General features: G+C 37.6%; 1 protein-coding gene across 6 annotated transcripts in view; it reads left to right on the top strand.

Annotated features, from left to right (window-relative positions):
* Positions 1-18,357, top strand: part of BCAT1 (branched chain amino acid transaminase 1) — a 73,898-nt gene that overhangs the window by 14,760 nt on the left and 40,781 nt on the right. For 3 of the 6 annotated variants that reach the window (XM_016119292.2, XM_016119286.2, XM_016119288.2), the window contains exons 1-4: positions 6,591-6,653; positions 7,723-7,794; positions 13,324-13,524; positions 16,640-16,750. In XM_016119292.2, the coding sequence (XP_015974778.2) occupies positions 6,612-6,653; positions 7,723-7,794; positions 13,324-13,524; positions 16,640-16,750 (426 nt within the window). In that variant the 5' untranslated portion in view covers positions 6,591-6,611. The other 3 variants (XM_016119291.2, XM_016119290.2, XM_016119289.2) reach the window with 3 other exon arrangements.

Raw genomic sequence — 18,357 nt, forward strand, 5'->3', positions numbered from 1 at the left:
CAGATAAGCTTCCAGCCAACTTCCACCAACTGCCAGCTGCGTGAGTGGGCTATCCTGGACATCCAGTTCAATTACGCCTTCACATAACTTAAACCACATTATAGACCCCACAGCTGAGCCAACAATCTTAACAGACCACAAGAAATAATAATACATTGTTGTTTTAAGCCACAGAGTCCTGAGATGATTAGGTATATAGCAGTGTCAACCAAAACAGCATGCAAGCCTCACGTGTTTATTTAGTTATTTATGAAAATAACCTAATGCATAAGTCATACACAAAAATAGGAATAAAAAAGATGAGATAAACATGAAATAATTAGCATTTAAAAATATTTTCCTAATTCTGGTTGTTTTCTTGTAATGTCCTTGACTAAAGGGGACATAAACTCCCACTCATGATGGTGTTGAGCAGAAGAGCATATGCAATGAAAGATAAGGTTGCAGCCATCTTAGAAAAATGCAGCGTGATCCTTGGAAAGTACAATCTGCCATGCATGCTCACATTTTTACTAATAGAGGTATAGAATCATAAAAATTGAAGCCATTGGAATTGTAAACAAGATTCCATATCTTATGGTCAAACTGACTTGACCTACAGCTGTTTGATCTTGGGAAATTTAGCTGACCTCTCTGAAAATAGAATGTATGGTGCATGGTGGTGGTAGTGGTGGTGATAGAGAGGGCTCTTTTGAGTATGAGATAAGAAATGTTGTACCCAAAGTGACCAGAATATCATAACTGACTGCACCACTGGCAGATAATATTCTAGTTTTGAATTGGGCAGTGACTAGTTTAGGAAAAGCTTTCTAAAGTGAATAGTCTGATGACAGCATGGAGGATGTATCAGATAGGGGAGGAAGTGGAAGATCAAGAATGCAGCCGAGGAACCACCTGGGAGACTCTCCATGAGAGGAGCAGCAATGAAGGAGAGAAGTGGGTGGAGGAGAGAAACATTCAGGTAGAAATCTTAGTATGACCTGGTGACTTCCTGAATAGATGAAGAAAGGGAATGAAAAAAATATAGAGCCATGTTTATATGTGATTAATCTTTTGTAGAGTATAAGTAAATTTTATTTATTACGATCCTATTTCCATATAATCATAAAATCCTAATGAAAGGTATATGAAAGTTAATTTTTGTAAATCAATTCTATTAATAGAAAAAGTATTGTTTAAAGTAGAAAACATGAAAGATAGCATGATCATTAAACTTGAGTAAAGTTAGTTAACTGTTACAGGTCGAATTGTGTCCCCCGAAGAAACATGTTGAAGTCCTAAACCCTAGTACCTGTGAATGTGATCTTACTTGGAAATAATGTCTTTGCAGATTTAATCAAGTTAAAATGTAATCAAGCTGAGTTAGGGTGGGCCCTTAATTCATTATGACTTGTGTCTTTATAAGAAGAGAGAAACAGAGATGTATGAAGGGAGAGACAATGATCTCCCTTCAGAGACTGAGTTGATACATCTACCAGCCAAGGACACCTGGGGTTACCAGAAGATGGAAAAGGCAAGGAAGGATTCTCCCCTGCAGGATGGACCTGCCCACAACTACCCTCTAGAATTGCAAGACAAAAAAATTTCTCAGGTCTTAAGGCAATCAGTTTATGGTACTAGTTACAAAGGGAAACTGATACAGTGACTATATACATACTACACATTCGTTCATTTTACTTGATAAAAGGAGGCTTGGCATTAAATAAGTCCGATAGATTTCTTTATGACTCACCTTTCCAGAGACATGAGACAGGGGTTTTTCTGGGCAGGTAGGAGCTGGGCCTCAGCCATTTTTGTCTTCCCAATGCCAAGCAGAAAGCATGCAAACTAGGTGTGCAGTTTGTTTTAATAACCAAACTGAGCCTTTTCCCCCTACACACTTTATATTAAAAGAAACCCTTGATTGAAATGATAGATGTATATTTTTAAGATTTCTCCTTATATACTATTATTCTGATCATTAATATACCCTAATCCAAAGGCTACATATAAGTGAAAAACAATTGTGATTTAAAAATAAAAATAGAAATAGAATAATAGTTAATATTTATGGAACGATTACAGGATGCTAAGTACTGCCGAGTCCTTTGCACCAAATCTTTATGTTGAATCTCATCACTTTCTTATTACTTACTCTCTTTTTAAATTTGAGAATCAGAAGACATTAGTAATCTGCCAAAGGTCATAGAGCTGATAAGTGATAGAAAATACCAACCCTTAACTATGACCAAATATGACAATGCCCAAACCTGCACTTAGGCCATAGCTATACATTTAGCTATTTAGATTTAAGTGCAAATTCATTAAAATTAAGCGAAAGTGAAAATTCATATCTTAAGTCACATTTCAAATGACTTCCCAAGGAAGTGCCACTTTAAGCTGAGAAAGGAAGGACAAGAGAGCGAGGATGCACTAGGGGAGCATGTCAGACAGATGCTACCAGCTGCGAGGAGGCCTGATATCAAAAAGGACTGAAATAAGTCATATGTGTAGCCGAAGAGAAAGACAGTAGCAAAAGGTGAGCCAGAAAGTCAGGGACAGGAGCCGAAATTTGGGATGAGTGAGGCAGCTTGCGAAAATATTTTGTCATAAGAATGATGTAAAGCCCTGAAAAATTTTCAGCCAAGAAAAGAGATGTTCAGATTTTTGGTTGCCATGCTAACAGTAGCTTAAAGAGAAGCAAGGCTGGAGGCAGAGTGGCTACTCAGAAGCCATTTGGTGCTAGATAGTGGTAATCTGGCTGGAGAAACAACTGTCAGGATATTTAGAGTTACAATATGTGGACCTTATTGATCACTTGGTTGTGTTTGAAGGGTGCCCCCTGTGTGTCCAGCTAGGGCAACTCATGCAGTAGGGGTCAGCAGCCTATAGATCACAGGATAAATCCACTGTTCTGTTTTTGTAAACACAGTTTTATGGAAACACAGCCATGCCCATACTTTCACATACCATCATGACTGCTTTTGTTATACAGCGACCGATCTGAATAGTTGCAGCAAAGACCACATGGCCCTCAAAGCTTAAAATATTTACTATCTGGCTCTTTAAGAAAATGTTTGCCAACTAGGGTAGATAGTCATTACCTACATTTATTAGGGAGTAAAACTCACCAGACAAGATGCTAAGTAATTTACATGTTACATATGTTATAATCATCTATCTCAACTGGCAAACATAAGTGTTGTTATTGTCCCAATTTACAGGTGAGAAAACTGAGGCTGACATTTTCATTCACACCCATAACTTCAGCTACCGCCTACGTGCTAATGACTCATCAAACGCTTACTCTAATCCAGACCTCTCATTGGAGCTTCAGATAGGCATATCTCAGCCAGTCTCAGAGGAACCTCAAAACTCAGTATACCCCCAATTAAATCCTTGCTCATCCTCTCAAATGACATTATATCTCCACATTTCATTTTTCTTAGTGAACATAGCCGACCAGTAGAGCAAGCCAGAATCCAAGGAGCTGTCCTTGGCATCTCTCTCTCTCTCTCTCTCTCTCTCTCTCTCTCTCTCTCTCTCCCTCCCTCTCATATTTCTTCTTGTATCCATTCTGTCTAAAGAGTGCTGAAATCTGACTGCTTGTCTCCATCCTCATCACCTATCACCTGCCAAGTCCAGTTTATTAATAGGATCATCTCACAGGTGGGTTCTGTAATAGCTTCCTCCCCACCCGGGCTCCCCCTCCAACCTCCAAACTACAATCAGAATGCACTTCAATCCTGTCAATTCGCCACCTCCATTCCCTACCTAATCCTAACCTTTCCGTGGTTTTTATTTTTAAAAAAGTTATTTTTCAATTATATTAATTTCAAGTGTACAGAATAGCGACTAGATGTTTATATAACTAATGAAGTAATCACCTAGTAATTCTTGTACCTACGTTACACCATATATAATTATTATAATATTATTGACTTTATTCCTTATGTTGTATTTTACATTTCCCTATTTTTGTAACTAGCAATTTGTTCTTCTAATCCCTTTCACCTTTTTTTACCCATCCCCCTCATCTGGCAACCATCAGTTTGTTCTGTGTGTCTGTCAGTTCGTTTCTCAGTGGTTTTTGTTTTTAGGATTCAATGGGCTCCTTCATTGTGTTTTTACGTTGTTTCATTGTTTCTGCAAAATCTTATTGCAAACACGCAAATAAATTATGAAGTTCAATTGACTTCTCTCTCTCCCTTGCTGTGAAAGAAGCCAGTTTTATGTCCATTAGCAAATTCATTTCACTATTCCTGACCTAGAAATGTGTCTATTCTTTGAGTCAGTTTCAACATCTCCCTGGTAATAATTTCACTGAATGGGTTTAAAAACACTATAATACACGTTCATTTTATATCTATATGGCAGTCATGTCTTTACCTTTTTGGGGGAAACAGCCCTTTAACTCACTCTCTAAGGCACTATTAGCCCTTTGCCTATCTCTACACTCTCACCTTGGACTGCACGCCCTCTGCTTATCTCTACCCAGCCCTGGGTCTCTTGTGCCCTTGCAAGCACCATGTCCCTTCTCTTCTCAGACATGTCCTTTCTGCTTGGAACTCACTTTCATCCTGGACATTCTTCACCCCTTCTTCCTATAACACGTTTTCTTATCCTCCAGATCCTTGCTTAAGGGTTCCTTGCTGGAAAGCTTTTCCAGTTCTGAGTCTGTTATGTTCCATTATTAGAGGCTCTTAAAGCATAGATAGCACTTGTGAAATTTGCAATTTTACATTCGTGAGATTATTTAACACTTTTTAACATGAGTAACATTTTTTCTACCTGGCTGGGGGCAATTCATGATAATGGGATGGAGGTGTGCTCATATTGCATCCCCAGCACCCAGCCCAGTGCTTACAAATGTAACATACATCACAAAAACTTTAGACATATTTTTTTTTATTGTAGTATTTATTGCTCAGGAAAGAGGTGGAATGAAAATATAAATATTTGGAAGTTATCAGCATATAGGTGCAGCCATAAAGATGCACAGGAAGCAAAACCATTGAGTAGAACAAAATGAAGGCTACTAGGAACTTTGTTTAGTTGGGATATTGGATAGAAGTCAAACTTGAAGCGAGAGGAAATAAGGATCAGTTGATAGAGAAGGCAGTTTCACAGTTTGGCACTGAAATGGAGGAAAGGTAGAGGTGGCACTGGTCATTCTTTAATAATACTATTCTTGTGTATATATGCTTTCTTGATTTACAGGTAACCTTTAAAGTAGCAAGAAAATTGAAGTTGTGTAGCAGCTACCTTTAAATTAGTAACAGGCTCAATGAATGTCTGGTATACTCACAGTTTAAATCAAACTTGAATATAAATAAGGTGTTTATAATTCTTCGACTAAAGGATTTTTATTCTTAAGCTTTGGATTGGGGTCTCAAACTGGTGGCCCTAAAGTTTACTTAATTTGTCCTTTTTCTTTAATTTTAAAGTTTGGTTTTAAATTTCTTTTAAAAAGAGATTCCACATGTCCAGTGACAGTTGCCACTTTTCAATGACACGTGATCTGCCTGAGCTGTCTCTTCTTTGGAACTCAGGCCTCCACCCCAGTAAAAGAGACTTTTCTGTAGCTTGAAAGGGAGGGAGGTAGGGAGGAAGAACTGAATGTTGTTTTCTGATAAGATCACAACTATATTGTCTTTAGGACTGTATGAAATCAATTCTAAAGTGAGACTGGATTTAACTGCTCTTACCCAGAATAAACTGTCCTCTTTTCAACAGCAAGTCAGCCCAGGTCACTACTTTCTATTAATTTAAAAGCCACATAGTCATAATTTAGACTTTGCCTCAGGAAAATACATCAGAGGAGACAATAGCTATTACAATCTTCCTTTTCTCTTGTTAACCCAAGCTGTGTTTCAAATATCATTTTTCCAGTCCTCTTTCTGAACCCTGCTAACACAGGCCTACATCAGAAAACTGTCAAAACAGTTTCATTGGGAGCTCTTGGTGGTCTATTTTGCCCAAGAATGATGACTAGGTGAATCAAAGTGGCATCAAGGTCTTTGAGCAGAAACAGCTCTAAGGGAACTAACTGTGAGCCTGATAACTCCGCAACACCCTCGAGTTACAAATCTCACCAGTTTGTACATGAGGGTTGGTGGCAGACAACAGCCCATGCACAACTGCCCAAACCGGACTACAAACTCCCCTGGGGCGAGGGGGGAGGGGTGAGAAACTGCCCTTTTTCGGTTTGTGGACCATAAAATCTGCCTTAATGTAAATATATTTATTTCCCTTAGGTTGCCTTCGCCTTAGCAGAGGGGCGTTTCCGGGCCGCTCACCCAGGGGTTGTTTGATAAGTAAGGACGTTCGTAAAGTGCTTGCAGTGGGAAAGGCGCTCTCCGGTGGCACGTACTCGGGTGGCCCAGCCTGAGTGGCAGGAACTAGGGCTCTGGTTTTTCCAACTGAGGAAGGACACGGACCCGACGGGTGGAGGCTCCTCCTTCAGTGATGCGGGGGAGGGGGGTGCTGCGTGGTTCTCTGCGCCTCGCCCAGGCGCGGGGTCCCGGGCGGCGGCAGCCCGCGCGTCCCACCGCCCGTTTTCGCGTCCAGCCGCGCTCTGAGCGCCGCCGCCGCCTCCGCCGTCCGCAGCCGCGCGCTCCCGGGGCAGCACCATGGCCAGCTTGCCCCGCGCCGCCGCGGCCCTAGCCCACCAGGTAGCTCCATCGCGGGGGTTTGCGGAAAAGCGGAGGATTAGACCCAGGGTGTCGGGAGAGCATTGCTGCTGTTTCCTGCACCATCCTGCTTTGCCTCGCACCGCCGTCCCGCCCCCACCGAAGCGTCTCTTCCCCCAGCCCTGCCCGAAACCTAGAGTCTCAGCCTGTGAACTCTGCCTTGGAGGGATCCCCGCGGGCCAGGTCGAAAGCCCCACCGGTGGCCCGCCCCGGAGCGCCACGCGGACCGCCACCGGGGACGTGAGGGTTGCCATGGAAGCTGCTCTGGCGAAGGAGGCGGGGGCGGGATTTCTGGGCTTCCAGAACTGACAGTCACATTCTGCGTGCCTTTGCCCCCTCAAAATATTTGGCCGCAGCCTTTTGCCTCCTTGGATCCCTTTCTGCCCTCTCTCTCGTAGTTACTTAGCAGATTAGGGTTTTTTTTTTTTTTTTAATTTTTTTTTAAAGGTCTGCAGGTCTTCACCTTTTTCAATTCACCCCTTTTCCGTTGTGTCCCTGGGTATCTTTTAAATGAATTACCCCCATTTCCATGATGTTTTGTCCTTTACCAGTAGGGTTCGATGTGCGTGCCCCTGCGTCGGAGGACCCTGCCCGTGGAGAAAATGGTTTGCTCTCGTCCCCATCCATTTTCCAGGCTTGCTAGTGTGCGCCAGTGATTGACAAGACCACGAGGCTGAGCGCGCCTAGGAGGTTTTTCTATAAATGGCTTAAAACCCTAGTCTAGACTATTTACTCGGCTATAAGGGAGACAGTTACTATCTTGTTCTTTGCTGGTGAACCGTGGTTCTGTAGGGCGAACCTGGAATTTAAGCAGACTGCCCTAAGCCAGCGGTGGAGGACAAAAACAGCCACGACCTCAGACTGGGTGGGAAGCTTAGGGCAGCACTCACAGGACGCTCCCATTTGGGGCCCGTGTGTGGGTGTTCGAGTCTCCTTTTCCTAGTTGCTTGGGTACCTGAGCAGAGCACGCGTTGTAATGGTGAGTGATGTTGATTACCCCAGGCCCCAATTACCCACCTGGTTTACTTAATGGATTTAATTCTTCTTTAAGGACTGCAATAATGGATGCGCGGAAGAATGTGCCAGAAAAGCAGGATCGAAGGAAGTGATGGAGACCTTTAAGGTAAGTTATTTGCCAGAGATTAAGTGAAACAATAATTCAGCTGAATAAACCCATTTCCTGTTGAGATTTGGGGCAATTTTCACTGTGCGGGTTATATAGTAGTTAGATATACTGTCATGCATTTTATTTTATTTATTTGTTTGTTTGTTTATTTTTATGTCATGCATTTTAAATTCCACTCTTGAGAAAATAATTAGGGGAGCAATAGCATATTCATCACATCTAAAATTTCCTGGCTGTTAATTGCTTATATTATTTCAGGAATCATAAACTTTTCTTGGAAAGTAATCGATTTATGACTTTTCATTCACCTAAAGGTTTATCTGATTGTGTAATAAGTATAACCCTCGCTCCATTTATGAAAAGTTAAACTCATGAGTTTTCTCTTTAAGCAACACCTGACGTTTTACAATAAAACTGTTGTATTTTCTTCTTTTCTTTCTGAATTATGGAGTTTATTAAATCTCATACTTCATGGAGTAATAGTGAGAAGCAAATGAGAAATAATCTTGTAAAATTACTTTGAAAATCTTAAAAATACACATGTGAGGTGTATTTTTTTCCCTCTATAAATCATTATCTCTACCACTCCCTCTCCCAACCATGGACATTTTTGCTTCTCCTCATGATGCCTCCCTCTGCTCCCCCGCTGACTGTTTCAGTCACTGTCAATTGTCATCCATAGCATGGAATGTCCCAATGATCTCACATCCTGGCAGAGTTCAGAAATGGAGTGAAACTGGACTCATCAATTTTACACACACAGCCAGCTCTTACTGTGTACCAGGGACTGTTCTGGGCTTTGGAAATCCAAAAATATATTCAAGATAAGGTCCCTCCTTTCAAGGTATTTAAAAAATCAAAACAGAATATAGTAATTTCCTCATTAAAATAAATTTGCAAATTTTATTTGTCCATATTATTTCTGATCCTTTAAAGACAAATATCCTTTTTAAGCCCATAGCTAATCTATTTTGCTAGTCTTTGAAAATGAAGCTCTAATATAGTTTGCGGACTTAGATAGTGAGATATCCGAGGTCCTTAAAAAAATGTAATAAAAGGGACTACTACTTAAAAATCTCTAAAGGTCAGCTTATACAGTGAGTAAATTCCTCAAAGGGTATAGCTAAATATAATTTTTTCCCAAAAGACCTTTATACCTTTATGCATAGGATAATTTTGCAAAGTAAAGAATTCATAATGTAAATCTTCTTTATTTGTTAATTTTGATTTCTATATATTAGATTTCAGTTGGGAGGGTCATATTGACATTCTCCATTTGTGTATTTACATATCAAAACATGAGTTGTAATGGTGGTTGTATTCATAATGCATATATAATCAGGACAATGAAAAATGAAATTGATAATTTAGGGGAGAAAATGGATTTTATAGGACCATCTTTGCTTTTGACATAATTTTCTTTTGATTTATCCCTTTAATAACTTTTAAATTGCCTTTGGGTCTCTCATGGTAATTTTCATATTACATCCCATTCTCCATTTTGATGTGGTCATTTTACAGTGAAAGTACAGTTTTCCAAAAGGACTGACCAATGAGATGCCTTATTACTGGGGGATCCTGTGCGATCTTTTTGTGGACTCCAGACTGTCTATGTTTCATAGAGATCAGCTGTCTGTTTCTTTCCATTCTCCTTTCTTTATAGATCTCCACAGAACGTGACTCTCCAAATCTGAAATCCTCTCCTCCTTATTAGATTTTAAGAGTGTCTCTAAAATATAATGAACATAGCACCTAATGCTTTCCGAGTAAAAATATGCACTTATTGTAGAACAAAGTTAAGCAATTTCTGATGCAATTGTAACGCGGAGGTAGTCTTTGAATGTATAAGTGTTGTGGCCAGTACAGAGATGTACAGAGGCAATATTTAGTGGTGTACAAAAAATGTTGCCTGAATGCTGACTAATTTAAGTCCTCAGGCGCTCTCAACCAAGTTGCACTAGCCTGCTACAGGCTTCCCCATTGCAGAGCGAATGGGTAACCAACCATACATTTTGAGTTAAGAAATTGTTGCTTTTTAATATACCCTGTTTTCAATAATATTTGCCACTTCACAGTCCAGTCATTGTTGTCTTCCAGATTTTTCCACAAGCATATGGTATGAAATATCCTGACTTGAAGTCATCAGGGTATATGGAGTATCAGAGAGAGGCAGGTTAATTAGGCAGGAGAAAGTATCATTTTATAAGTAGTTAATTTTTATTTGTCTTTGGAAAGGAAATATAAAAATAGAAATTGGTTTTTAAAAACACTATAAAAGTTGTTAATAAAATTTGTTTCTTTTATGGAAATGATTCTTTTCCTTAGAATTGCATTTCATACCTGCTCAAAACCAATATACAATATACACCTTTAGTTAATACTGTTTATTTACTTTTGACCTTTATTCAACTGTATTATCTAATTGTTTAGATTTAGTATACTTAGATAATTTCTCTTTGAGCTCAGGTGAAAAGCTATTATTTTTAGTTTCCAGAATTGCAGGAATTTTTTCAAATAAAGGACAGAGGGATGAAATTCTGAAGCTACTCAATAGTGCATTATTTTGTAAAACTTCATATAGGGCAATCAGAAATTTAGAGAGTTGCTATTTACATTGTTAAGAAATTGCATGTCTTACAAAAGAATGTAGTGGTTTACTAAAACAGAACTAGTACCTGGTTCTATACAATTATTTCAGTTTCCCAAAACTTAACTAGTATTAGCAAGTTATTATTATAAGAGCACTAAGTTGAGCATAAAAACACTTTATTCTGTATCTCCATTTTACCATTAACTAACTTACTCTCTCTGGGCCGCTGCGGGTGGTCCAGAGATATTTTAAGAAGAGTCCTCAGAAAGGTAAAAATTATATACTGGGCCATGATCATTCTTAAAGTTGGTTTTTTAAGGGTTTGTAACAACAATAGAAAATTCTTTTATGAACTATAGTAAGTACAGGTTTTTTTAAAAGTAAAAACTAGTAGTCTATTATGTTAATATCCCAAACCATGAAGAGCAATCCAAGTTTAGTGAAGTTCAGAAGAGAATTAGACATAAGTGATATCTATAAGAGTTACTGTGTTAAATGAAAGGCTAACACAATAAAGAAAAATGACTCCCATTTCCTAACTGTTTATATCAATCAAACGGATTTATGGAGCCAAACCAAGCATTTTGGAACGTGAGCTATCCACCTACAGGGGTTATATGAGCAATAAGTAAAGCAAGTGCTAGGCGATTTGAAAGCTGAGGATACAATAACAGATTACTGAACCAGATGGGGTGCTACAGTTTTCAAACTGAACTGCTGGAGGAAGAAAGAAGAGTTTGGACAAACTGGAGGCATGACAAATGGTGCTACAAGTAGAGGAAATGGGAGGGAGAAAAAGGTGATGGTGGAAGGGCGTTTGTAGCCAAGTTTTAGCCTTTTCATCTCTCCTTCCATGTTAGACAAAGGTTCGTAAACAAGAATGCATAAAGACTGGGATGTTTTCAGGCACTGGGCTAATGTGTACCCGACATATAGCCCTACCATGTTCCTTGTTAATAGAACCCTGATTTTGTTTGCAGTCCATTAACCAGCCCTGGGTGGCAAACATGCATTCCTAGCCTCCCTTGCAGCTAGAGAGATCCATATGACAGATTTCTAAACAATAAGGCAAAAGAGAATTTCTGAGAAATTTTTGCTTTTGTGATCAAAAGGAACAGACATGTCTGGTATCGTCCTCCCCACCCTTTATTTGGACTTTGATTAGATTATTAAAACTGCTATAGTTATAGCAGCCTCTCTCTTTTTTTGACCCTTTGGAGAAGGCCAGGAAAATCACAGAATCTTGACATTACAGAGTACTGCCAGGCCTGGCTCCAAGACTTCTTCTGATGTGAGAAAACCAACTCCTATTAGTCTTTGATTTACTTGCAGCCGAATGTTTTGGTAAAGGATAAGTAAAAAGTTTATATAAAACATTAATGAGTAGTAGAAAAAAAAGGAAATTAGTGCCATACTTGGAATCCTTGAATGTGTGAGAATGATAAATGACCTTGAAGGTAATAAAGATGCAAAGAAATATAGGAAAAACACACAATGAATTTGTTAATGGAGGTTATTAACAAATAGAAAGTGGGAATGGCGGTTAGGGTGGTAGTTGGGGACTTCATACTTTTCATTTTTCTTCCCTTCTTTACCGTCAAATTTTTAAATAAAATTATAAATATGCATTAATCTTATTGAATAAATTAAGGGTTAAGAAATAAAGAAGTTGAAAGTAATAGGAATATCAGAAATAGGGACCACATTTTGGAGGAAATATTGTGTTCCTTTTTAGATTCGTAATATGAGCTTTCTGATTGTTTTAGAATACATTTTCAGCCTGAATATTATTCTAAAACTGAAACCGATTATTATGTATAATATATCAAATGACTAAGGCAGCTGTAAGGCGGTGAATTAATCAGATATAACGAAATCATTTAAAAAATAATAAGAGCTGAGGCTGTAAAGTGAAGTTCTGTCTTCGATTTTGGGGTGGGAGAATGAGTACTTTTTTGTATTAAAAGAAGTGGGATTTGACCTTCTTTAACAGGTTGTTCCTGTGCTTAGTTAATATTATAAGTGGTTAGAAACCTCCTTTGCCTGTGGGTTTTTTGTTTTGTTTCGTTTTTTTGTTTGGGTTTTTTTTTTTTGTCAGCATTCTATTGCTGTTATACAGTTAGTGATGGTATTGACAGAGATTTGTATGCTTATGTGTTTGGTCATTTGTAACAAACAAGCTGGCTGCGTGGAGTGGTGGTGAAATGCTGCTTGTGGGGTTGTTTCCTATTACTCTTCTTTATTCTTCTTTCAGTAAGAGGTCCTTTGTTCACCATTTCCTTAACGTAGAACAGAGGATTAATATGTTAGTGCTCATTTTACTTCTCTGTTTTTAACGAGGAAAACAATTGCTTTGCTCTACTCATCTCTTCTACAGTGCACCCTGGGGGTTTAAGTCTTAGATGCAAGAATTATTTGGGGGAGTTGAAGTATAACCATCAGCTAAAAGTTCAATTCTTAATGATGTTCATTTTAGCTTAACAAGTTATTCTTAGTGTTGCTGTATTTATTATAGAAGATACCCCTTTCTTATTTCCCTAGTGCTCAACATGAGCCTTATGATAGATAGTAATGAAGAAGGGATATGTTCTTTTTGCATCATTTTACCCCATCTGCTCTTTTTGTCTCTGTTTCTAAATATCACTGAATTTTGGTCCTACTGTTTACTAGACAGTGTACATTGCTGAGATTTCAAACAACAGGCCAAATTCGGAGAGCAGGCATGATTTGTTAAATTTCCCAGTTAGTTGCCAATATTTAAAAGTCAAGTGGGGTAAGTAGGGGCTGGGGGAAATGAGTAAAGGTGGTCAAAAGGTATGAATTTCACTTTTTAATGACCAGTGACTTAAATTTTATGTCTGTTTACCCACTGTGTCATGTAGCCAGTGTAGATGTTCAGTTACTCTTCTTTACTGATGCTGATTTTTCTTCTCCAGGCTAAAGATCTAATAATCACACCAGCCACCATTTTAAAGGAAAAGCCAGACCCAAATACTTTGGTCTTTGGAACTGTTTTCACTGATCACATGTTGACAGTTGAGTGGTCCTCAGAGTTTGGATGGGAGAAACCACATATCAAGCCTCTTCAAAACCTGTCTTTGCATCCTGGCTCGTCAGCTCTGCACTATGCAGTGGAGGTGAGTACACAGGAATTACAGATTGTAAAATGCTTGTTCTTCATTATAGACACTAAGTAACTCCCCCTGCTAAAATAGCTTTTGGACTTCATCACATTTACTCATGAAGTTATAAATGTCTTTAAAACTGTTCCTAGATAGTCAAGTTGAAGGTAAGTTGTAAGAACTAATTTTTAAAAAATAAACTTGAATTTTCTATGTCAATAAAAAATCATTTAGAACAAGGAGGAAGGACGGTTGGTAAGAAAATTAGCAATCAAAAAGCCTGTACTTTTAATATTTTACTGTCATTTCTCTTCTCGGATCTTCTAATGACTGAGGAGGGGTCCTCTGTTGGTTATATGTATTTCAATACCTTCTTCCATGCTCTTTTTACTCCCTACATAATTTTTTGATGACAGGAAATATACTTAAGTTTTTAAAACTTGAATTTAGCAATCTTTGCTTTATGTTTGGTACTTTTGTATTTTGTTTAAAGATTCTTTTCCTGACCTTTGATTATGAAGATATCTTCTTATATTTTTGTCTTTTGCAGTTAGAACTTTAATCTTAGATTGATTTTTACATGAAGTAGGTGTCTGACCCTCCCTCCCTCCCTCCCTCCCTCCCTCCCTTCTTTCCTTCTTTCCTTCCTTCCTTCCTTCCTCTACAGATACTCAATTGTTCAAGCACCATTTCAAAAGACTGGTCTCTTCCCTCTGACATGTCACGGCACCTCTGTCATGTATGCATACATCTGCTTCAAGATCTCCGTTTTTGTTCCATCATGTAATGTATCTGGGTCTCTATTCTGTTTCAATGTTTTACTTGTGTACCTGCACAAATGCCACACTCTCAATCCCCAAATCATTATAGTGAGTCTTGATGTCTGCTAAAATAAATCTTTCTATTCTGCTCTTCACTACTGCCTTAGATATTCTTGGTCATTTGCTTTTTCATATGATTTTTAGATTTGATTCATCAAGTCAGTCAACTTTCATAATTCAGTTTGTTAAAAGAAAATGAAATACTTTGACATATTGCATTGAATATATAAATCAATTTGGGAAGGACTGGCATCTTTATCATATTAAGCCTTTCCATCCATGAGCTCATGTGACATCGCTTTCTATATTTAGGTCTTTAATGACTTGGTAAAGTTTTATATTTTCCTTATGGGTCTTTTGCTTCTTTTATTAGATTTTTTCCCATCTAAGTAATTTTATTGTAAATGATATTATCTATTAACTGCTGCTGTTTCGTATGAGTATAATTTTGCATCTGGTTACTTTAACTAAACAAATAATTTCAAGAGATTATGTCGTTTTTTTCCCTGGATTTTCTACATACTTAATCTCTATGTTTCAAGGTTCTTGCTTTTTATTTACATTTAATGCTTTTTATTTCATTATTCTTGCCTTATACCGGATGTATAATAATTGAATTAAAGTAGTCACAGAAGGCAATTTGTGATATTCCTAAAATGAAAACGCAAGCTTTAAATTTTACCATTAAGTATGTTTACTGCAAGCTTATTATAGCTATCCTTTATTACTTAAGGAAGTTCTCTTTTTTTCTTAATTACTTAAGGAAGTTTTAAAAAATCATAAATATTTGATTTTTTTAGATGTGTTTATTACATCTAATGAGATGATCATATAGTTTTTTTTTATGTCAACTGTTAATATAATGAATTCTCATTAATTGATTTTCTGTTAAATCAATCTGTATTCCTGGTATAAATCCAAATTACTCATGCTGTGCTACCCTTTTGTATATTTTGCATTTATAGTACATGTGTGGATTTGATGTATTTACATACTGCAGTATGGCTGCCACTGTAGCCTTAGCTGACACCTCTATCATGTCACATAATTATTATTTCTTTGTTGTGGTGAGAACAATTAAGATCTAGTTTCTTAGTTTATAGTACAGTATTGTTTATAATCACTGTCATGCATTAGATCTCTAGGACCTATTTATCTATGAGGTATACCTACCAGCTCTATTTTAGAAAGTATCTGTATGGCATATTGTTTTCTATTTCTTTTTGTTTTGGATGTTTTTCAGATGTTATCAGCTAAGTCCAATCTGACAACCTTGTCTTTTAATGGAAGCTTTACTCCTATTATATTTAATACATTTCTCATATATTTGTACTTACAATATTGAATTTTGTGCTTCTTAATTGTGCTACATGATTTATATTTCTTATGTAAGCTTTAAGGCTATACATATAAGCCTGCTAAAGGCCCTACTTCTCATTATTATTCAATTTAACATATTTTCTAATTACCATTTTTTTTTCTTTTACTCATACTTTATTGAATAATGAGTTTCTTTTCCAAAGTTTGTATATTCTTTAGTTATATTTCTGGTATTGATTTCTGGCATACCTTCTGATGGAAAGCATGTGAAAAGAATATGCATTCTACAGGTGATGTCTGCAGGGTTCTGTATGTTCAGTACGTTAGCTTGTTCCTGTTGTTCAAATCTTCTTTATTGAGCTTAGCCTGTTTATTCCGTTGATTACTTAGAGGACCTGTATTAAAATTTTCCATGAAAATTGCTGATTTTTCTCCTTTCTCCATGTTCGTCAGTATGTACCTACTTGCCAGTCTTTTCACATCCCTGCACAGTGATTTGTTGGAGTCTGCACTTTAAGAAAGATGATTCAGGAGACTGAACCAGCTCTGGTCATATCTAGATTGTTTACTATCCAGAATTTGAATGGGTCAGATTAAATGAAAAGATACATGGGTATTTTGCAGGGGTTGGGGGGGTGGGGAGGGCCTTTGGTTTCCACCTCCATCGTCTGGTTAGTTAGCTCCAGTTGTGCAACTGGGATGCTTTCTTCCAGTCTCCATTAATATGTTACTTAGCAATATGGTTCCTGCTGAGCACAAGATAACTCTGAATTCCCACCAGGTTTTGGTAATACAAGGACTTCTTTTTATCCCAGTTATTATACCCAGTCTTTCAACTCTTGGCTTTCCTAGACTTAGGAATCTCTGATTGAGGTCTGTGTCTACAGCTTTACATGACAGAGATGAGTGCCCATAGATAATTCAGTTTGTTGAACATAGGGAATGTTTTCATTTAGTTAACCTAAATGAACCTTCTCTTTTATCTTCAGTTATTTGAAGGGATGAAGGCATTTCGAGGAGTAGATAATAAAATTAGACTCTTTCGACCAAACCTCAACATGGATAGAATGCACCAGTCTGCTATAAGAGCAACTTTGCCGGTACGTAAATTTAGGCATTTCTTCTGTGTTTCTCTTGATATAATGGTTCACTGTGAGTTTACAATGAAAAGAATCATTTTTGAATACTTAGATATTCAGTACAAACCATATGAACACTGAAGTTATTTCCAATGTACTTTAAGGAAGTAATCAATACCATTTGGCAATTTCACAGTCTATTTCTTTGAGTATCTGAGAGGGGCTAATGCATAGGTGGTAGATAAAAAGATAAGAAATAAGAGAATGTGTCAAATTAAAATAAATAAAATTGAAAGACTTACAAAATTATAACATCAAAAATGGAAAACATGGTGTGCCACACAGTTATTTTGGGAATATTTGCCTAATTGCTTTGGACACTAGCAAGTGTGCACTTATTTAATTAATTGTTAATATTTACCCCAAGTTTTATTTTAAAAAATGACATCAGAATGGTTTCTCATGGCCATTGGATCCTGGCTATACCATTGTTATAGAGCAGAATTCATTATAAGGTGGGTTAGTTTTAGTTGGTAAGATTAACATCTAGGTGGAGGTGACATAGATTACTTTCATTCCCTGAGACATGACCAGGCTGACTTTCTGAAATGGAAGAAGTCCTTTCCTTCTTTTACATAATCTGAGTACTGAACCTTCAGGAATCTAGCCCAAGCCATCTATTAAAGAAGCCTAGGAACAGCTAAATCCAAGTAACTATTACTTTTTAGCCAGGTTCATCCTTCACGCTGTTTTTGTAACCCATGCTTCACCTACTTCCTTTAGAGGCCATAATATGGTAGTAGAAGGGAAATTAGGTAAGTTCTTTGGAACTGGTCCTAGTTTCACTATTCTACCATTATAGACAGGTTACTGGGGAAAACCTTAAAATGGGGACAGAAGGAAAAGCGGGGGACTAACATTCATTGGACATCAACTCTGTTACAAACTGTGTTATGTGGTCTTACATTCTTCATTGCTTTAATCGTAACTGTAAGTCACTGTCAAGAAGGTATGTATTGTAAATTTTAGTAGTGACTTTTTACAGAGAGGAAAACTCAGACCCAGAGAGATTAAAGGACTTACTCAAAGTCTCACAGAATAAAAGGTCAGGACAAGAAATTGGATATAAATTCTAAAATTTCTAGTCAAGTTCTTGTCCCATTAAATCTTATCTCTAGACAGCAGTACCAGAGACCCAATCAGGTGATACATGGTAATGATACATCCTATATAATTGGCAGTCCTGGTTTCTATAATTTTAGTACATTGTGATTGCTGTTAAAAATTAATATTTAAATAGCTAGATCTTGTTATCATGAGGTCTACTCAGATGCACACTTTCGACTTCATTTGTACCTGGGATAACTCATCCATCACATACATTTCTGAAAGTACGTTTCTCTCTCCTGCTAAGTGAGTAGAAACTACTGATTTTTCAAATCGTTGCCAATTTAGTATACGAAAATCTTTTTCTCCTTAGAAATAAACTGCTTTTAGCTTTTTCCTATTTTCCACTTGTGTCATCTCCCTCTTTCTCATTTTGGGGATATGCTAACATATTCCAGTTACGATCCTTTGCTGGTTATGTTACAAATAACCTCACCCAGTTTGCTGCTTACCTCTTCTGA

Source organism: Rousettus aegyptiacus, unplaced genomic scaffold (genome assembly GCF_014176215.1).
Source record: "Rousettus aegyptiacus isolate mRouAeg1 unplaced genomic scaffold, mRouAeg1.p scaffold_m13_p_2, whole genome shotgun sequence".
NCBI lineage: Eukaryota > Metazoa > Chordata > Mammalia > Chiroptera > Pteropodidae > Rousettus > Rousettus aegyptiacus.